This window comes from Vanacampus margaritifer, chromosome 7, assembly GCF_051991255.1.
Source record: "Vanacampus margaritifer isolate UIUO_Vmar chromosome 7, RoL_Vmar_1.0, whole genome shotgun sequence".
Lineage (NCBI taxonomy): Eukaryota > Metazoa > Chordata > Actinopteri > Syngnathiformes > Syngnathidae > Vanacampus > Vanacampus margaritifer.
This window is the reverse complement of record NC_135438.1, coordinates 2,501,727-2,524,003: the sequence shown is the minus strand read 5'-3', so window position 1 is coordinate 2,524,003 and position 22,277 is coordinate 2,501,727. Positions and strand designations below refer to the sequence as shown.

General features: G+C 38.0%; 1 protein-coding gene across 2 annotated transcripts in view; it reads right to left on the bottom strand.

Moving 5' to 3' along the window:
* Positions 1–3,020: 3,020 nt before the first annotated feature.
* slit1b (slit homolog 1b (Drosophila)) overlaps positions 3,021–22,277 on the bottom strand; it is a 31,961-nt gene continuing 12,704 nt past the window's right edge. Inside the window, exons 13-36 of one of the 2 annotated variants that reach the window (XM_077571102.1) lie at positions 22,006–22,149; positions 21,534–21,697; positions 21,131–21,154; positions 20,175–20,319; positions 19,839–19,913; positions 18,388–18,531; positions 18,133–18,276; positions 16,836–17,002; positions 16,583–16,721; positions 16,444–16,512; positions 15,349–15,420; positions 15,118–15,189; positions 14,922–14,993; positions 13,831–13,994; positions 12,881–13,011; positions 12,490–12,584; positions 11,163–11,396; positions 10,880–11,017; positions 9,364–9,592; positions 8,226–8,356; positions 7,041–7,189; positions 5,427–5,641; positions 5,221–5,338; positions 3,021–4,373 (exon numbers count right to left, since the gene is read on the bottom strand). In XM_077571102.1, coding sequence (XP_077427228.1) covers positions 4,114–4,373; positions 5,221–5,338; positions 5,427–5,641; positions 7,041–7,189; positions 8,226–8,356; positions 9,364–9,592; positions 10,880–11,017; positions 11,163–11,396; positions 12,490–12,584; positions 12,881–13,011; positions 13,831–13,994; positions 14,922–14,993; positions 15,118–15,189; positions 15,349–15,420; positions 16,444–16,512; positions 16,583–16,721; positions 16,836–17,002; positions 18,133–18,276; positions 18,388–18,531; positions 19,839–19,913; positions 20,175–20,319; positions 21,131–21,154; positions 21,534–21,697; positions 22,006–22,149 — 3,295 coding nt within the window. In that variant the 3' untranslated portion in view covers positions 3,021–4,113. Of the gene's footprint in view, positions 4,374–5,220; positions 5,339–5,426; positions 5,642–7,040; positions 7,190–8,225; positions 8,357–9,363; positions 9,593–10,879; positions 11,018–11,162; positions 11,397–12,489; positions 12,585–12,880; positions 13,012–13,830; positions 13,995–14,921; positions 14,994–15,117; positions 15,190–15,348; positions 15,421–16,443; positions 16,513–16,582; positions 16,722–16,835; positions 17,003–18,132; positions 18,277–18,387; positions 18,532–19,838; positions 19,914–20,174; positions 20,320–21,130; positions 21,155–21,533; positions 21,698–22,005; positions 22,150–22,277 lie in introns of those variants that run through there. The other variant, XR_013294802.1, reaches the window with a different exon arrangement.

The following is a 22,277-nucleotide window of genomic DNA, read 5'->3' as shown; positions in this document are numbered from 1 at the left end:
GCGCCTCGGGCTCCAAAAGGACTCGCCGCTCTGTAGTGCGCACGATGCAACATACATCATCATATAGGTAGCACATACTGATGCGTACGTAGAGCGAATGGATGGTAAGTCACATCGTTTTGCTTCATTATGAAACAATACAGTAGATGTAAATATTAGATCGCTGGCATCCAGTTGAAAAGTTGTGTGGTTGACCAATAGGATATAAAAAATAAAAATAAATCTACCAAATTCCACCCAATGCAGTAAAAAATAATAATACATAATTATATATATATATATATATATATATATATATATATATATATATATATATATATATATATACTCAATGCAGGAAATTGAATTTCAAATCGCTACTGCCACCTGTGGCTGAAAAAGGAAACTGCACACTCCCTTCTTCACGTACCCACTAAGCCACAACTGCAGACACAGACAGGGCGAGTAATTCGAACCCAAATCCAGTCTGAATACTAAAGGCCCTGTGGTTTGCAGGAGTAGCCATTGTGAACAGTTAAGGTGTTAATCTGCTATTTACGAGTTGTTGCCGTCCATAATAAGATGAAGTCAGTCAGACACCTTTGAAAACAAAAATTGTATAAGCTTACAGAAGCATTTGTTGTATTTTATTTTGATACATGCATTGCAATAAAATGATGGAATATAGTTCTAGTTGATTTATTTTATTTTTTCAAGAAAAAAAAGCCTCTTTTGTAAAGAAGACAAATGTTTTCAAGAAAATAATTGTCATTTTTCAGCATCTAATTTTTGTTACAAGAAAGTGTTACCAATTGTAGTTTTTTAAAAAATATTTCAAGACTTATGAAAAACAAGTCACAACATATGCAACATCAACTTTGTTGTTATTGTAAACAAGTTGTGTGTGTGTGTTGACTAACAAGTGCAGCAGCAGTAATTTAGTCAAAGGTGACAACACGCACGCACACGCACGCACACTTCATGACCTTTCTCATACGCTGTGCGAATGTCAGCAGGCCCATCAGAGCTCGCCCCCCCCCCCCCCCCCCCCGCGGTGGCAGCCCAGCAGGCACCCCACCAACCCCACAATAATTCATGGACGCACACGGCGCCTCGCCTCAATTAACGCTCGCTCACTTTTTGTACTTGCTGTCTACAAAAGTAAATAAAGTCAAATTATAAAGAAGTCTTTTTGAGATTAAAAAAAAATGAAAAATCTGGCAAAAAAGACAACAATAAAAATCTTATGGTTGGGGACTCTTCAAAAAGTTATCATTTTTAAATTTGGCTTTTTCTCATGAAATAAATAATTAATTAGATAAATAAATTAATAAATTGTTCAAACATTAACCAAAAAAGAAATGTCATAAGATAGTTTTCTTTCTTTTAATGCAAGCTTTTTCTCCAAAAATAGTTTTCAAAATCCTCACATAATACGACTTTTTGGTAGCGAACAACAAAAGAACATATAATATTGTCTTTTTTTTTCTTTTTTAAGTTCATTATTCGGAAAAAAGGTCTCATTTTTAGAAAAAAAAAAAGTCATACATATTTGTCCACAAAACGTTTTTTTTTCATTTTATTTTACATTAAAAAAATATATATATTTTTTTTTTAAAGCATTTTGACAGAACGAATACTTTTTCAAGAAAACGTTTTAGTTTTTTTATACAAACAAATTGGTTATAATATTCTTTAAAAAAAAAAAATTACATTTTTTTTGTGACAATTTTATTTTTGAGAAAATAATCTTAAATTTTGGTGCGAATAAAGCTTTCATTTCTCAAGAAAAGTGTGGTGTATTTAAAATAATAATCAAAAATAATAATTAATAATAATAATAATAAATAATAATAATAGGAAAATCAAGCCATGCACTCTTGAAAATTTTTAGCGCAGCGTAACGTTTTATTCTTCGTCCACAAAATTCCAAAAGTGTCATTTTATTTCTGTGCACCTTCCAAGCAACCTTTGTACTGATTGACTGTTTTTGCAGCAACTTTTCCCCTCCTCCTTTCTCTCCAAAGGCTTTTTTGCTGTCAAATTATTCGTGTTGCCTGCGGCACTCCCATAAAAAAAAAAAAAAAATCCCTTCCCCCATTTTTTTTTCATTTCATATCCTTCTCGCACCTTCCTCATCCTTCTCCTCATCCTCGCTTACTCGCTGTCCTCACTTGGGTTGCTGTGCAGGCGTGTGTGTGTGTGTGTGTGTGTTTGGGGATGGGGTTGTGTTAAGCTGCAGTGCAGGATGGATGGTTGGACGCTTTCGCCGCCCTTCTTTGTGAATGATCCGTTGTGGGGGAGGAAGTTGGAGTGAGGCGTCAATCACTCATTAAAGCGTTGCCGTTTGCTACTAAGTCCCGCCCACTTTCTCCTCGTCCAATCTCGTCCCGGTGGCAGGTCAAAGGTGAAGGAAGAAAAAAAAGGAAACACACCTTTTCATTGACATCAAAGACACTTTCGTCTTCAACCACGCAAGGAGAATATTTGAATTTAGGGTTAGGGTTTTATTTTAGTTTATTAATATATTTATTATTATATATTATATATATATTATATATATATATAATATATATATATATTATATATTGTTATATATAGTTATTTTTATTTTAGGATTTTAAATAGTATAGTATGAAAAATAAAAATGTTTTTGAGAAGTCTTCAATGAAGAAGCGTTAACTTTATTTGAAGACACGTTAACTTTTTTGTAACAATTTTTTTCTTTTTTCAATATCAAAGACAATTTAGTCTGCAACCAACTTAACGTTCATGTTTGAGTAAACATTATCCGCTTCACACAAACTGAAAGTACAGTAAGATGTTTTACTAAACATCAGATTATTTCCAGTCTTTATCATCAAACCTAATTGTATGTTTTTGCAAAAACATCAAAGACAATTTCGTTTTCAGAAACTGTCTTTTGCAGTCTTTCAGTAAAGCTAATAATATATGTACTTTTGTTACCGCCACAATTTAAGACTCTTGACAAGCTACCACATGACAAGAGGACAGGGAAAAAAAATCAAAGACACGGCGTACAGAAGCATCTGCTCTTTATTCCAATAAATTAATGACGAAAACTAGCATACAAGTCAACATATATAAAAATACTATAAGCACGTCTTATATATTATTTTACAATCTGTTAGCTTGTTATTGTTTGTGTGTTCAGAGTCAACAAAAAGCTACACTGGGTTACGCAAGAGTCAAAATTAAAACAATACAAAACGTTAATAACAGACGTCCCATTGGTATAAATTAACATCTCCAAAGCTACATTTATTGATCATGTGATGCCTTCACTGACTCCTCTGATTGCAATGCAGAGGAGGCGTTTCACTCATCAATCAACATCAAAGACACGCACATTGTTGTGCGTCACCGATTTGGCCTTTTAAAGTTTGTGTTCTCTGTGACGTCGTCGGTAGGGGAACTCGCGCTTAGCTTGAAAAATATACAAATATCAAAGACAATGCAGTGTCTTCAGTGAAGCTAACGTGTCTCGTAAGCATCAAAGAGAGTTTGGTCTTCAACATAGATTTTGTTAGTTTTGTTTATAAAAATCAAAGATCATTTGGAGCCTCCAGAAAACCTGGTGTAAGCATTTCTAACGTATGACTGACAAACCTAACATACACGTTTTCATTAGCATCAAAGACAACTTGGCCTCTTGAATCAATGTACGCATCATTAACACCAAAGAGAATTTTAACTGGAATGAACGTGTTTTTGTTAACATCAAAGACAATTTTATGTCTTTGATGTTGACATCAAAGGAGTTTAGAAACTTTAACGAACCTAACACATCAAATACAATGTAGGGTCTTTGATGACCTAAGTGTGTGTGTTTCCGTTAACATCAAAGAGTTTTGAGTCGTCAACAAACTTAACATAATTTTTTAAAAATCGCTGGACAACTTGTCTTCAATGAACAAATGTGAAATATGTGTTTTTGTAAAACATCAAAGACAGTCTTGAACGATCTTTTTTTGTCAAATTAGAGGGGAAAAAATTCATCTTGAATGAACTTCACACATTTTTTTTTCAGAAACACTGAAGACAATTTCGGTTTCAATGCACACGTGTTTTTTGGTAACATCAAAGACAAGTTTGAGCTATTGTGTGTGTGTACTAGACACACATTTTGCATCCGCACTCTAGTGGCTTCTCTACGTCTTGCGTCAAAGAGGTTCCGTCGTCGCACAGGAAGCTGACCCGACGTCGGCGCAGCCTCAGGGGGGCGCAGCATGACGGGCCCCCTGACGACACCCCCTCCTGCCGGCAGCGGCCCTGGCACTCCACCCAGGAGAAGGTCTTGGCGGTTCGGCAGAAGATCGCCCCCCGCTGGAGGCGGTGGTAGTCGCGCACGGGAACGGCCGAACACGCCAACCCTGGATGAGGTTGTGACGGTTGTCAACAAAAACACAAAATATTTCTACACACAACAAAGGCAGTTTAGAGGCTTCAACAAATCAGCTTTAGCATCAAAGATAAGCAATTTAGGGTCTTTTATTAGACACATACAAAACAAAAACAAATTTTTAAACATCAAAGACACATAAGCAACTTAAAAAAATCCAACATACTGTCCTAAAAAAACATCACAGACAGTTTAACGTGGATTTGTTTTTTTGTGTGTGTGTAAATTTCAAAGACCACATACAGGATCTAACAAAAAAAAAACATCAAAGGCAATTCTAGAGTCTTCAATGAACCTAACTTATGGATTTTCGTAAACATCAAAGACAATAAGTGCTCAACGAACAACTCTCCTATTTTCTATAAACATTAAACGTTTTATGAAAGAAAACGCCACTGGTCGTTAATGTTTTTATGAACATCAAAGACCCTGTAATTCATTTTCAAAGAACTTAACGTAGACAGTTTGGTAAAGATCAGAGAAATCAAAACCTAATGTACGCGTTTTCTCAAAGTTACATTTGATCTTGAACAATCTAATGTGTATTTTTGTTCACATCGAAGACCATCAATGAACCAAAATTCTGCTTATTCATTAACATCACTCAATAGATCTAATGTACTAATTTCATCAAACATCAAAGAAATCTTTAAAGATTTAAAGAACGTGACTTTAGTGTTGAACGAACCTAGTGTACGTATTTCCATGAACATCAAAGACGATCCGGAGTGCTCAATGGAAAACATCACATCAAATTCAAACATCTTCTGTACGTATGTTCCTGGACATCAAAGACAAAATTAGCATGTTCCACCAACCTAAGGCTTCAGAGGATCCTGTGGCGTCGACCGCGCCCCCTCCTCTGTCAAGCTCTTCTGCGATTGGCTGGTCACAGTGTGGCCCCGCCCACCCCGACTGGCACACACACTGCGCTCCCTGAGAGACAAAACAAAACATGAACAATCAAAGTCGAATGTGCGCTAACATGAAAATGCTATTTATTCTCTCGTGGGGTGCGTGCGACCTGGGCGCCCCCTCCTGGCTGGCACAGGCCGTGCACGCAGAGCAGCAGGCGGCAAGAGCGACAGCCCGGCAGCACGCCCGCCTGCATGTGCCCGCGCGTGAAGTCCTGAAGCTCGTGGTTGATGTAAAGGTTGCGGATGCAGCCGTGGAAACCCGACGTGTTGACGGCGTGAGAGGACAGCGACAGCGAGACGGGGACCGCCTCCTCGGGAAGGCCTGGCAACCCATAATCGATAAAAACGTTTCAACAACACACGCCCACTTGGCATCAGGTGAGAACCTAAATGAAACGGGTTCGAGATTTGTGAGTATTTGTAAAAATCAAAGATTATTTGGAGCCTTGAATGAAGATAACGTTCAGAAAAAACAAAGAAAAATCAAAGACAATTTAAAATCAATCAATAAAAAAAAAAAAAAGAGTTATGGGAAACTTAGTCTGCAAGACAATTTTAATCATAACGTACATGTTTTTGGAAAGTCCCCCCCCCCCGTCAAAATTTGTGCGTTAATTTAAAGTTTGTTTCACGCCACAATTTTTTTTTAACGCGCAATTAATGACAGCCCGTTACTTAAAATTGAAACCTGTTGCAAGGCAGCAGACACGTCAATGTCAAAAATTTTCAGTCATAAATGTAATAATAATGCATATAATTGTGGAGACAGCACGGGGTCAAGATGTATTTCACAATTTAAGAAATGTGCAGAATTTAAAAAAAGTTAATTCATGTTAAAGATTAGATCGCTCTTAATAGGAAAAGAAAAATGCACTGAGCTGTCACCACAACGTCTTACAAATGCAATTATGCCACCTAGTGGCAGAAAAATTGTGGAGGATCAAAATAAATAAATGACTAAATAAACAAATAAATGACTAAAAGTGAAAATAAAAATGGATATAAAAAATATATATAATTTGAAAATTAAATTATAAAAACAACTGTATATACATATACATATATATAGTTGTTTTTATTTCCATTTATATATATTTATATTTTTTTTATTACATTTTGTATATCCGTTTTTATTTTAATTTTTAGTCATTTATTTATTTATTTAGTCATTTATTTATTTAGAATGTTGGCAGTTTTGATCCTCCATAAAAAATGACCTCAACACAAATCAATACCACACTCGTTTTTTTTTTTTTTTTTTTTTTACAGTACAGTACATTTTTTAATTTTAACTCAGTATTATGAATTGTTATGAAATTACTGTGTCAATAACTAAAAGATGCAGCCATATTTCTATTAGTTTAACATTTTTCCCACTTTTATGTTAACAATAGTATGAAAACATTTAATTGTACATTTAGAACAGATATAAAATTTGTGATTAATTGCGAGTTAACTATTGAAGTCACGCAATTAATTATTAATTAAAAACAATAATTAAAATTTTTAATCGCCTGACACCCCTACTACTTTTTAGTTTCATTTTTTATTGACTATTTTTGTTTGAATTATTAAAAACAAAAATCACAAATAACAACGTAAGCATCCTTGTGTGCCTGAAAGGCGCTAACTAAGCTAAACTAAGCTAGCTTAGCAAGTTAAGCTTTTAATGTGATTAAAAAAAAACAACATATTTTTCTGCTCATGGCGAATGTTGCGACCTCCCACGTAGAGCGGCGCGTCCATCCTGGCGGCCTGCCGGCGTCCGTCCAGCGTGGCCGCTTGACCTCCGTCCACCGACAAGTTGAGCGTCCGCTCAAAGGTCAGCAGCTCCACCGTGTGGAAAAGACCGTCGTTCACCGTCTCCGAGCTGAACGCAACATTGATGACAGTTTAGTCGCATTTCTCAATATGTGAGAACTTAAATGCTGGGGGGGGCACAAGTTTTCTTTAATGATGTTCATTATTGGTTATTATTATTATAGGTTTAATGAAAACTAAGTGTTTTTTTTATAATAATCCTGACATATTAGCAAAGATAGGAAAAGATTTCTAAGCTCAAAACTACGCGATCATCGTTTCACACACCCACGCACGCGACATTACTCAAGTGTGTGCGTGCGCGAAACACCCAAAAATGGAATCACTTGACACGGGTTGGAGGATCCTCTTAATGAGGAACACCCGCCGCCGACGGGCCCGTGCGCTTTCGACCGGTCGCTCGACTCCACAAGCACTTTAGCGCTCGCCGCTTGAAGACGATGACGACGTTTGTCGAGTGCAGCGATTGGCGTCGAGAGTTTGCGTTTATTATGTAAGCAAAAAAATTGATCAAATGCTTTCATGGGTGACAACATGAAAAGTCGACGTTAGCTGACACACAGGAAACAGCTCGCAGATTTTTTTAGGGGTCCATTTAGTGGTCAACATTGGGTGTAATTCCACTGTCAGCCACAAGGTGGTGGCGCATTATTGTCTTTTCTGCTGTAAATTTCAAAGAAAGAAAGAAAAGAGGAAGTATTTCAGATCAGCCTAGTTCTTGCTGAAGATGAAAATCCTCTTTAATCCTGCTTTTTACACCTACAAAAAGCGCAGTGTTGATTCGTAAAAAAAAAAAAAAAAAAAGGCTCGACCCCCTTTACTTTCTGGGTTGTTTTATACAAAATGACAAAAAAAAATTGGACCCAAGTTAAAGATCTGAGCAATATTTATGAGTTGTTTTATACTTAAAAAATTTTTTTTTACTCAAAGTTGGGTCAAATTGACCCAAGTAGAGGATCAGTCCATTTTTGACCCATAGTTGGGTTATTTTTGACCCAACTGTTTTTAGAGTGTAAACATGCATATTTTCATTTATTTAGAGCGTTAAGCGATCATTGGTGTTTTTGTTCAATGTGTGCTCCCACCTGTAGATGGCGGTGGCGGGTTGATTGCCGGGGTCGTAGGTGACCCTGACGTGACCTTGATGAAGCTCCACGGCGATCGGTTCCTTATCTCCGTTGAACAACAAAATGCCGTTTTCATCCGCCGTAGATACCTGAAACATTAGCTTAGGTTTATTTGATTGACAGTATAACTTTATTCTTTTACTACTCTCATTGACCTTTTTTTTGGGGGGGGGGGGTATTTTTTAATAATAATTTAGATAATATAAATGTATTCTTGTAACTTTACAACTTTACAAATGTTACATTGGAATATTTTAGTTGCGATATTTCAACTTTTTTCTGCTGTTATCAAAACTTTATTGTCATAATATTGATTTACATACAATTTGAATCCCTACAAATCAGATTTTTTTTTTTTTGCAGAAGAGAATCTCCCACAATATTTCAACTTTACCCTCGCAATGTTACATTTTTCTCAGAACATTTGTAATTTATTTTCTCAAAATTCTGTTATTTTCTGGAAAGAAAACAAATTTGCTCTTGGAACATTTTTACTCAATTCTCTTTAAATTATGGTAGATCTTTCTTTAAAAAAAAAAAGTTTTTTTTTTTTTTTTCAGTATTTCCGCAGTATTTTATTCTTGTAATTTTGTGCTCCAAATTCCAATTTTATACTCAAAATATTTTTTACCAAACGCTCTTAAAAAAAGCTACTTTTTCTTGCAATATTACAAAATTATTCTTAGAATATTTGTCAAAATGCTATGAAGTTATTGTGGCAATTACAACTTTATTCTGATAAGATTAACAAAAATATTATTTTTGGAGTATTTTGACTTTATTCTCTAAAAATGTTGATGTTTTTCTTAAAAAATTTAAAATAAATACCTTCTTAGTATATTCTTATTGCAACATTTTCTTTTACTGTTATGATGTAATTATGGCAATATTTGCAGTTTAATAAGTCATTAAAATGACCCAACTATACTACTAAATACTATATATAACAATTTATTCTTGGAGTATATTTAATTAAAATTCAAACTTCTTTCTCACAAAATGACAAATTTCTTTGACATTCAGATTTTTTTTTAATTATTTTTTTTTTTTATCTTCAATGGTGCGCATGTCCGGCATTCCTAATGAAGCGTCTGACCTGCAAGGTGATGTTGGCTTGCGGGAGGTTCTTGACGTCGTGTAGTTGGACGTAAGCGTCTCCGTTGACAAAGTTGACGCCGACCAGCTTCTCGCAGGCGGGACCCTCGAAGCCCGCCAGGCATTGGCACAGCGCCGCGCCCGCCTTCTCCGTGCAGGGGGCGCCGTTCTGGCAACGGGCCAGCTGGCAGGGCGACGCCGGGGGCGGCGACACTTCACAAAAGTCGCCCCTGGCCGCAGGAAAACGCGCAAAAGAAACATTTTTATTCTTCTCATACAATAACTTTTCCTTGCAAAATGTATTCCCTGAATATTTTTGCTTAATAGTCTCGAAATTATCATTTAATTTTTTATTACTTTATTCTGGAAACATTTATTTTTGTAACTTAACCCTCATGAAATTATTATTTTTTTTAATGTACAACTAAGATTTTAATGAATGATTTTACGTGTTTTTTATATTTTCAACCCATTTTTCCTCATAAAATGACAACTTTATTCTTGTATTTTTTTTTTAAATACTTTTTTCTTGCAAGTTGCTAATTAAATTTCATTCATAACATTACACACATAACATTAAAATGTTATTTTGCTAATTTTATTACAGCAATTCTTACAGAATTGACTCTCCAAAACATATTCCACCAAATGATTTTTTTCTAATAAAATTCACATATCACATATCATTTAGGACCCTTTCTCTTGTGAAAAGTTACCATTTATCATCTGAATAATTTATTTATTTATTTATAGTTTTTACGTAATATCGAAACATTCCTTCAACACTATTTTTCCTCACTAAGAACTATGAATACGGTATAAATGTTTCCCTGTAATATTAAAAGGTCATACTCATAAAATTATAACTATTTGACTATTATATTATGGCTATTTTTGGATAACAAAACTCACACATTTATTTATTTTTTTACTTTTTTTGTGTTACTGTGGACTTTTTTTTAACTCTTTGACTGCCAGACGTTTTCAGAAAAGGGATGCCGTGGGTGCCAGCCGATTTAAGCATTTTTGACTGATCTTTCAAGGTCCACAGAAAATTATGTGTTTGGACTATGGAAACACACATACGACCAAATGAAAGATTGGACTCTCATCTTTCATCAGAAAAAAAAGTTTGTTTCTACCTTATTCCGTTTTTCAGTAATCAACTATAGAAAATGGTTAGTTTCACCTTTGTTTTGGAAAAAAACGTCTTTTAACGTCTTTGGCACTCCTCCATAGGATTTTACTAAACGTTATTTAACGTTTTTGGCAGTCAAAGAGTTTTTAAACTACACTCCACTTAACTGTTGTTTTTTTTTTTTGTCTGATGCGCTTGATATACAATTTTTTCTCATAAAATTGCATTGATTTTTTTTCTGGCAAAAAAATACAAAACTCATTCTTAGAAAAATTAGGATTGACTGATGACCCCTCCTGCCTCGTTGCCAGTTGAACGGAAGTTCCGCTATTTGTCAAGTTCACTCAGCCAATATTTGCGTGCGGTAGGTGGGACGTACGTGTATCCGTGGGGGCACACACAGGTGTATCCGTCCAGGTGGTCCACACACGGCGCTACATTCTGACAGCGGTGGTCCGCACACTCGTCGTAGTCCAGGCTGCAGTCCGGACCCACCCAACCCGGGATGCACACGCACCTTACACAAATCAGTCAAATGAATTACAACAATAGTAATAATGATGATACAATATAAATACATATAAAAAAATAATGAAACAATAATAATAATAATAATAAAAGACATAACAGGCGGTATGTGTCGTTGCGTGTGTGTGTGTCACCTGTATCCGGTGGGTGTGCTGACGCAGGTAGCCTGATGCTTGCAGGGGTTCCGAGCGGGCGTGCAGACATCCTGCTCGTCCTGGCAAAACAGACCGTCTCGTCCGGGGGGGCACCGGCAGGTGTAGTTGCCCACGCCGTCCACACAGGTGGCGCCGCTGTCGCAGCCGTGGTCCTGACAGTCGTCGGCATTGACCTCGCAGTAGACGCCGTGGAAGCCCAGCGCGCACGCACAGCTACCGGCAAACCAAAAAATTAATTAATAAAAAAATAATAATAATAATCATAAGGTGTGGGCAGCATCTCGTGCAAAGTCATGAGCTGCCAGATGAGTGAGACTCATTAGCTGGTGACCTGTCAAAACTGTGACATCACACGTTTAGCGCCTTACAACACGCGTGTTACTCAATTAACACAACTGGAAGTTTATTACGATATACAATAAATATACATTAAAAAAATAATAATTAAATATTCATTTTATATTACTATATGAAATAAATATTAAATAATAAATAAATAAATTCAATATTCCTTTTAGAAAAATGTTGCAATGCTATGACGATAAATGCTAGATGCTCTTTAAATAAAATTGTAACACTGCATTACAAGAAGAATTCAAATTTTGCAGAACATAAAGTGGAAACATCTGTTCAAACAATTAAAAATATTCCTTAAAAAGTGTAACTTTGCAAGAGAAAGAAAATATATAATAAAAAAAAAAGAAAGTATTTCAAAGGATATTTTTTTTTTAGAACGAAATAAAGGTACAATTCTACATCAAGAAATTAATTTAGTGTCTGAGTGTTTTTTTTCATGCAAAATTAATTGCAATTTGCTTGTTATAAAATTTCAAGCGTATTGTCAGAATAATTATACAGTACAGTCATTTCTGTAATTATAAACCGCTTTTTTTTTCACTTGCATTCGACCCTGCGGCTAAAACAAAAGGTGCGGCTTATCCATCGGACCACAAGGGGGCGCACTACAAAGGAAGCGCAAGAGCGTCCGGCAGAGCAAAATAAACCAAGTGAGCCCAAATACAGTAAGAGAGACAAAACCAGAGCGAGACAATTTGCGCTCTCATCATGAAAAAGAAAGTTGCGGGAACCGAGTGCGGCAAGCGCGGCTTATAATCCAGAAATGACTGTACTTTATTCTCCTAATATTAAAACTGATATATTTTATTCTCATAAAACTACAAAAAAAGTCCTCACGTATATTATTCGGTAAAAATTCCAACTTCACTCCAAAAGCAGGAATTCAATATTTCAACTTCCCAGAAACTTCCTTCATAAAGTCACATTTTTCTTTTCTTTTTTTTGGTACCTGAAGCCGCTTGTCTGCTCGTCACTGAGACAAGTTCCTCCGTTGATGCAAGGATTGCTGACACATGCGTCCACTGGAGTCTCGCAATCTTGGCCCTGGACACACACACACACACACACACACACACACACACACACACACACACAAATGTATAACTGTCTGTCACAATCACAGATGTTTTAGTATTATTATTAACACAACAAAAAAATTATTTATTTATTTTTATTATTTTTTTTTAGCTAGCAGGCTACCTCCTGGTTCAGGGAGAACGACAACAAGACTGTAGCACTTTTGATTCTGGGCCTAGTGGAACTTATTAGTAAAAACAAACACACACACACACACACACACACACACACACAAAGATGCGTGAGACTCAAGGCGCATGTACCGTGAATCCGTCTTTGCAGGTGCACGTGTACGGGTGCGAGTGTGAGGGCAGGCCTTGGCAGAGGCCTTGGTTTTGACAGGGTGACGACGCGCACGGGTTGCACTTGGCCACCACACTGACCTCAACAGGACCTGAGGACACACATATACACGCGTATACACAAAATACACACAATAGCTCTAGTAGAGTTAGTTGTTTTGTTTTGTTTTGTTTTTGCAAAATACCGGCTTGCTTTGAGGAATATTTCTGCTTTAAAGGACTTTAACAAAACCTGACCTTTTGACTTTATGCTTGTACTATTACTTTTTTCCTCAATTTTTTTCTTCCTCATTCCTCATCATTTTTTTCACTTCGTAATACTCTCATTAGGATTTTTTTTTTAATTTTTTTTGGGTGGTGGATGAATTAAAAAAAAAAACTTTTGAATCACTTTTTTCTTGTCCAATTATGACATGCAAAATTCAGACTCGGATTAAAAAAAAATATTTCATCACAAAATTATAACTTGAATATCTGAATATTTTAATTTTGTTTGTTCATATTTTGTGGAAATTATTATTATTATTATTATTCAAATCATTTTGTCACACAATATTTCGCAGCTTTTTCATGTTTTAAAATATTTTTTTTTCCCTAACAGTGTGATTTTGCCTTCTTTTCTATTTTCTCCCTCACAAGATCACAATTTAGGCTCTACATATTTTGACTTTATTCTATTTTTCCAACTCATAATATCATTTTTTTCTTTAGATTTTTTCCTCCTCGTTATTTTTTTCATACATTGCAACTTCCCTCTGATAGTATTATGATTTTTTATTTTTTTTTATGGCCAAATGACAACATTTTTTTCCTGTAATTTTTGTCGAAATTGAAAAGGCTCTGCTTGTTACAACGTCATATTTAATGATGCGTTATTGACGGCGTGCGCAGCAGGTGGCGCCGCGTCTCACCCTGGCAGAGGAAGCGCTCGGGGGGCGTGGTGAGCAGCAGTTTGCCCTCCATGCCGGGCGGTCCGCTGCAGCGCGCGATGCCGGGCTCCTTGTAGCCGCTCTTCAGCCACTCCGACAACCACAGCAGGCGGCAGTCGCAGTACAGCGGGTTGGAGCCGATGGCGCTGGCCGATGATGTCATCAAAAGGAGACAAGGTAAGCAGAGCTGCTGTCAACTTCTTCTCCACACTGCAGGCACTCCTTCCCTCCTTTCTTTGTTCTTTCTGTCCTTTCATTCTTCCTTCTGTCTGTACTTCCTTCCTTCCTTTTTCTTATCTTTTCCTTTCTTCTTGTCTTCTTTTCTTCTTTCCACCTTTCCTTACTTTCTTGTTTTTTCTTTTCCTTCTTTCCTGAACTTTTTTTTCCCTCTCTCCTTCCATCCTTTTTGACTTTCTTCTCCCACCTTTTCTTATTTCCACTCCCCTTCATTTTTTATCTTTTCCCGTCCTTCCTTTCAGCCTTTTAAATCTTCTCCTTCAGCCTTATTCTTATCCTTACCTTATCTTTCTGACTTTAATTCTTTCATCCTTTCTCTTCCTCTCCTCCTTTCATCCTTTCCCTTCCTTCCATCATTTCTTTCAACTCTCGTTTCCTTTCCCTTCCTTCCTTCATTCCTTTACTTCTTCCTTTGTTTACCTTCCTTTCTTTTGACTTTCAATCTCGTATACTACTTCCTCGTATTTTCTTCCTTCATCCCTTCTTTTTCTTTTCCTTTCTTGACACATTCCCTCCTTCCTTCTAACTTTGCTTCCTTCTCGTCTTCCTTCCTTCCCTTTTGTTGACATCACTTCCTCCCCCCTTTCTCCCCCTGGGCTTTCGTTTCATAAGTCCTGTCAGAGGTGACAGATTGAAACCGGTCGGAACTGATATCGATCGTCATCACGGTGCACGTTTGACTCTCCACGTGCACGCGGATGATCGATATCGTCATCAAAATGGAGCTCCTCTGCGGGTTATTTCCTACGGCAGGACACGCCCCACAATGATGCACTGCACACATACCGCTGCGCGCGTGCATGTAAAGCATAACGAGGTAAACTTGAGGTACGTACAGGTGCGAGAGGGATGTGACGTCGTTGAAAATTCCATGCTGCAGTTCGGCGATGTCGTTACCGTGCAGAGATCTGAAACGCAAACGCTCGATACACTTACTGTGTGTGCGGAATGCGCGTGTATGTCTGGAACACCGTTTGGGCCTGCACTGTATGTCGTGTATGTTTTGTGTATATAGTGCACGTTTGTACTGACAACAGCCTCAGCGACCGCAGGCCTCCCAGCGCCAGAGGAGGTATACAACGTAGGGAATTGTAACTCAGGATCCTGCAAACAACAACAATACAGCCAAATGATTGACTTGAATCATTGATGTAGAAATGTAACATCGTTTCATTAAATCGTTCTACTTGTGTAGATGTGTGTGTGTGTGTGTGTGTGTGTGTGTGTGCGTGTGTGTGTGTGTGTGTGTGTGTGTGTACTCACAGGGTGGTGAGTTGGCTCATGTTGGCAAAGGAATCGTCGGACAGGGTGCTGATTTTGTTGTTGCTCAAATCGCTGCATATTCAACGCACGCACGCGCGCGCACGCACACACACACACACACACACACACACACACACACACACACACACACACACACACACGCGCGCGCACACACACACGGGTATAGTTTCCATAAGTATAAAGTTGGAGAGTCTGTAGCTCCCTCTGCTGGGCATTGTGTGTCAAACTCATATTAGCTCAAGGGCTACATGGAGGAAAATAATCTCTTAACAAACTAGCCAGATCGGTAAAATCGTGGTATATAACTTAAAAACAATTGCCGTCAATTATACACAAATTAGTTAAAAAAAAAAAAAAACACAAATACGAATGAAACGCAGCAACACTTTGCCCAGTCATGTGATTAATTACAATTAAAAAAAAATAATCACCTGATGTGATAAAAAAAAAAAGAATAATAAAAATAAGGGGCATCAGGCGATTAAAATTATTAATTGTAATTAATCGCATGACTTCACTAGTTAACTCACGATTAATCACAAATTTTATATCTGTTCTAAATGTACAAAAAAAAAATCTAGGTTTTCACACTCTTGTTAATAAAAGTGTGGGGGGGGATTTAAACTAATAGAAATAGTTCTAATGATTTTTTTTACGTCTATAGCCGTCAATGGCAGTAAATGAGTTAATAACGTGTGTGTATAGTGTTCACAATTTCTTTGTGTATGCTGTTGAAATTGTTTAATAAAGTTATATGAGGGGGAAAAAAAGTAGAAGCGGTGGACAGGAAGTGAAAGAGGTAAAAAGGAAGTAGAAGTGAAGAGCGCTTTTACTCTGCTGTTGTTGACTTGGTTTGAATTGTCAAAGTTCTATAATGTTTGTAATTGTATGTTTGTTTAATTCAAAAAAAAAAACAGTGAGTGAGCAGGAAGTAAAACAAAATAGGATGTAGAAAGAGAAGGCAAAACACGTGAACAAGGAAGCAAAATGGTGCTAACAGGAAGTAGAAGAGGTGAACAGGAAGTAGAAGAGGAAGTTGGAGGTGTAAACAGGAAGTAGAATGGCGTTCCTCACATGAGCTGCAGGTTCCTGAAGTTGCTGAGCCGGCTGGGTACTCGTGCCAACTGGTTCCCGTCCAAATACCTGCCAGGGAAATTGTGAATGAATTGTTTGAATTTTGGAGCGGCGGGAGTCGATGGAGTCGGGCGCTCACAGTTCGGTGAGGTTCGCAGGAAGTCCTCTGGGCAGAGCCTGCAGATGCTTGTTGCTGCAGCGCACCACAGTGTCCATGCATGTGCAACCACTGGGACATTGCGGGCCCAATGAGCAACTGCTGGACTCTGACGGAGAGCCTGGAAATGCACGCAGGAAGTCAACACACTTCACGGGAAGTGGAAGCAACACAACACTTTAGCCGCATCGAAGGCTGCCGGCAAATCGCAAACGCTGGTCTGCCGGTGGCGTACCGTCCTCGCAGCGGAAGTCGGGCGCCGCCACGTCCTGCAGCGGGATCTCGCGGAGGAAAGCGGGCCCTTGGCAGCGAGGGTTTCCCGTCACGATGCGCCGGCTCCTGAGCCAGGCGCCCAACCAGGACAGACGGCAGTCGCAGTTGAACGGGTTGGCCAGAAGGTTCCTTGGGCCAGGAAACACACTCGCTTAGACGTTGACTGTCAATTCGTTTTCTGCCGATGTTGCTAAATGCTAACCGAGATTCTTAAAGTGTGAAATGTAAGAGTCACTGTGCAAATGACACAAATTCATTTTTTTAACTGTTTGCTTTCAAACATTTATTTGGGTACAATTTTTTATTAAAATAAATTGTTTATCATTATTTGACGATGTCATCACATAATTCCATAGAACGTGATGTACAGTAGATTGCATGCAAGTGTCATTACTGAAACTAATTTGTTAATTTAGATGAATTCTTCATTACGTTTTTATGTGTAAACAATACAAACATATTACAGGTTTGTTTATTAATATATATGTTTTGCAGCAGCTTTTAGTCACTTTTCAAAAGTTGCTACACAGCAAAAACTGGGCCTAAAAAAATAAGACAGTTAAGTAAAATGGTGAATATACTCTATTAGAGATGTCAAAATTAATTGATTTATTGACAAGTAATTGAACATCAAATTAATTGACAACTATTTTTAATAGTCGCATAATCGTTTGGAGCCATTTATTTATTTTTTATTTAAAATTGTCCTCTGTTTAATCAAAATAAGATATTTGCAAACATCTGTTTGCGAACCGGTAACATAGGACATTAATCCCTCTTTTTTTAATCACTATACAAATACGAAGTGCAAAATAAACACCAAACACTGGTCAATAAACAATAATTAATGCTAAATTAAATGAGTGCGATTAGTCGATTCATCGTTTGAATAATTGATAGATTAATCAATTGTAAAAAATATTCGACATTGACAGCACTATACTCCTTCAATCATTTCAAGCAAAGTCATCTGCCAATAAAGCTAATTTGGAGGGAGGGAAAAAAAATAATAATTAATCACTTTTCAAAAGCTGCGACAGTTTTTGCTCTGGGCTTTTTTTTGAAAAATAGTTGCTAGTATAGGCCGAAAAGTTGCTAAATCTAGCAGCAAATGTGCTAAACTAGCATCAGTGGATAAGACTGTGTAGCAGATGTCCATGACCCATGACCTATGACCCATGTGTGTGTGTGTGTGTGTGTGTGTGTGTGTGTGTGTGTGTGCGTGTGTGTGTGTGTGTGTGCGTGCGTGCGCCACTGACAGCGTGGAGAGGTTGGGAAGCGCGTCGAAGGTCCCGGGCAGGATGACGCTCAGTTGGTTGTCGTAGAGCGACAGCAGACGAACGTTGCTGAGGCCGGCGAAGCTGCCGTTGTGCAGGCAACTGATCTTGTTGTTCCTCAACATCCTGCGCACAAATCACCTTTGCTACTGCAATCGGTCCCTTGCTTTTGTTGAATCATTGAAATCTTCTGAAGATGTAACAATAAACGATTCCATTTGTGTGTGCGTTTCTTACAGCATGCGGAGCGAGTCCATCCCTCGGAACATGCCCCCTCGCACCCCGTCCAGGTGGTTGGCGGTCAGGTGCAGCTCGGCGACGGCGGCGGCGCCCTCGAACGCGCCGTCCTCGATCTCGGAGATTTTGTTGTTGCTCAGGTTTCTAATCATCGAGTGGAAGAAAAAAAAAATCTTTACAAAAGGGATTTGTCATGAGTGCTGATGAATTATGGTGTTGTTGTGGTATTATTATTATTTTTTTTAATAATTCATTTAATGCAATTAATTGATTAATAAAAATGATCAAGGTTGCTAAAAATAGAATGGAATGAAATGGGGTAATTCAAAGGTTATTAGTGTTGTTGAAGAAAATGTTTTATCTTATTAAGTCAAATCCACTTAATCCAAATTAGACCAGAATACGCTTTAATAATAATTGGTGTATTTATTTTGTTAAATTTTTGTCCTCGGGTTTAGTTTATTTTTTATTATTGATTCAGGCAATATAAAATTAAAAAAAAAATAAACTACAGGCATCCAAAATAGAAGAAGAAACAAAATATGCCCTTGTTATTCACACACATGATAAATTGTATTTATGAGTACTACATTTTAATTATGGAATTAATATAACTTATCTATTCAGTCAATTCAATTCATAAATATGATCAAGGCTGCCAACAATATGAAATTATTCAAAGTCTTTAATACAACAGGCCAACTTCATAAACAGTATTTACTCATAAAAATAAGAATTATTATATTATTAGCACTACACATTGAGTGTGTCTTTTTTAGTCAATGTAATTACAAATAAAGACTTCAAGCAACATAATAAAAATTACTGTAGTATTAAATACATTGTTAAGGCTTAGAAATTAATATGCGTGTATAAACATAACACATAATTTTATTATTATTTTTATTATAATTATTTTAGTAATGATATTTGATACATTTTTGCTGTTTTTATATATCCAATATTATTAGCGTAATTATTATGAATTGCATTTTTATGTATGAAAACTGCTATATAAATAAAGCTTGATTTGATTTGATATAATTATAAGCAGAAGCTAAAGTATTACTATTGTCATTATATTGTTGTTGTTTTTTTTTTTTTTTGATTTTTGCATTCAATTTCTTATTTTTAAAACAAATTCAGGCAATTGAAGAAGGCTGCCCAAAAATAATACACATTTGTGTATATATTATGTATTATTTATTAGTAGTCTATTATTTGAACACAAACGTCTGCCCAAAAATATTAAGCTTTGTTGTCAGCCATTTTATTTTCATTGTTGTTGACGTTTCAATTGTCCTGGAACACAAAAAGCAGGATGCTTGCTACTTTTTGTGGAAGGCGGTGTTGAGAGCGCTCAAGCGTTCTGACGGCGCGTTTTGTGTGTGTGTGTGTGTGCGTGTGCGTGCGTGCGTGCACGCATGCGTGGTCACCGCGGCTTGACCTACATTTTCTTGAGCTGCGAGAGGCCCTTGAAGGCGCCCGTGGCCTCCAGCAGGGAGAGGTCATTGTTGTTGAGACGCCTGTGATGTAGACCACCGTCGTCATCATCATCATCATCATCATCATCATCATCATCATCACGGCCATCACCAGGGTAGCCCAAAAGCCCCCCCCAAAAAACCCAGAGGAAAAACAAGATGGTTAGCAAAGTAGGCGGTTGGAATGTCCAGGGGCTGCGCATTCAAGCAGCGTGACACGCGTGTCAGCATGGATACATGTTACATTAGTGTGTGTGCGCATGCGTGAGTGTGTGTGAGTGTGTGTGTGTATGTGTGTCATACAGTTCTTCAGTGGCGGGGGGCAGGTGTTGGGGGAACTTGGTGAGTCTCAGGTTGGAGCAGTCCACCACGTTGGCCTCGCAGCGACACTTGCTGGGACAGGACGGCTTGCTGTTGCACCCGGAACTCAGCCGGCGGTCTTCGGCCCCTGGCAAAATACACACACGCGCGCGCGTGCGCACACACACATTCACTATTATTTCAGGCTTTATCATATTCTCTTACATACACAATCTGAAGTCAGAATTTGCTGGCCTGTCGGTGTAGTACCGCATTACGCCACATCATGCTGGGCCGCACTGAGCTCGACTGGAAGCCAAGCAGGGTAATTAACAGTAAGAAGAAGAGGGAGGCAGAGAAGGTCCCAAGCAAAGCTACATTAATAGTCGTTCTCACGGGGCAGTTGCTAAATGATGGCAAGTAATGTTGTATGTTGTGTTTGTTTGTGTTGCTGCTCCGTGTGTGTGAAGTAGCATTTTTTCCCCGACGGTTTATAATTACCGAATGGCTATGCTAATTTCCGTTACGTGAACATCATCCACTGTGTTCCTGTCAATGATATTCTATAACTGCACACTACCGCTCGAATGAATGAATAAAGTAGCACTTCTGTTTTTTTTTTAAGCTTTAAAATTACTGCAGCATCTATATTAATTACAGTTAGCGCGTCTTTAGCATTATGTTAGCATTAAGCTAGCGGAATTTCATGAAAATATAAATATAAATTGAAATGGTTTTGTTTCATATTTTGCTTTTTCTTATTCGGAGAACAAAATGAGCAAAAGTGAAAAATAACTGCCATCAAATACTTTTCAAAGTGTATTTCACTAAGTTGTTTAAAGGATGTCAGAGTTCCTGGAACATTTCCCTGCTTCACCGACGTGTACATACTTGACATGGGTTGGGGGTGTGGTTACCTTTTGATTGACAGCTACCATGAGTGATGTCATGTTACGCACCTGGGATGTGGTACTGCTCCTTGGCTAAAATGTGGACAGAGAGAAAAGTCGGTCAAGAAGCAAACATGAGAGGAATAAATTCATCAGTCAACTGAACCGAAAGCATTGATCCTTTGTGTGTGATTACAGCTTTTGACCAGCGGGGGCGCTGTTGTGCTGTTGGCTAGCATTCAGTCTAAATAACTCTGACATGCTGTACGTATACATTCATATATTCCGTTGGTTTAAACAACAAAAAAAAAAGAGCATAGCTTATTAAATAAATCATTTTAACAACATACAGTATATAAACTGATGATAAAAGAACATGAAGCAAATTTTTTCTTGAATGGATCAAGGAAATGTCAAATGTGTGAGGACATTTGGCATTTCCTTGAAACACAAAACACGCACGCAGACTGACCGGAGCATCGGAACTTGCTGCTTTTAATCTGTGCGATGCGCTTGTTGGCGAGGCGCCGCGGGCTGGCGCAGCGCGCCCCGCTGGTCTCGATGGGGTTGGCGCGGAGGAAGTCAGCCAGCCACTTGACGTTGCAGTCGCACACGAAGGGGTTGTGGGCCAGGTGGCTGACGGGAAACCACAAAGGTTGGACGGCAATTTTAAAAACAAAACAGTGGAGCTTTTGACTTGCGAGTTTCAGTTGGTCGTCTTAGCCACTAGAGGGCAGTATAATATTTACTAAATAAATAAATAAGACGGACTCATATTTGTTATTTTTAGCAGAGGTTAAAAAATATATGCCTGTGAGCTATTGTTATATTATCTGTTTACACGTGTACGTTATTTGATTTCATTTCTAACCAGGAAAGGCCACTAAAGTCGTACATTGGATCACTCGCAAGTCAAAGTAGAATTGTACAAATAAAGGCCTCACAGCGTCTGGATGCCGTGCAGCGAGCTGAAGGTTCCTTTGGCCAAACTTTGGATCTTGTTGTCGTACAGCGACAGCAGCGCCAAACTCTCCAGATCCTTGAAGGCCGCCGCCCGCACGCAGTGGATCTTGTTGGCATTCAGTAACCTGCAGGAGGGCAGCACACGTCACGGACAAATTTACGATCTAAGGTGGAGAAAACCCATTAGGCTCCATAATGGATAATTGTGTTGACCTCACTTATTATTTTAGGGACCATTTTTAGCTGGATTGAC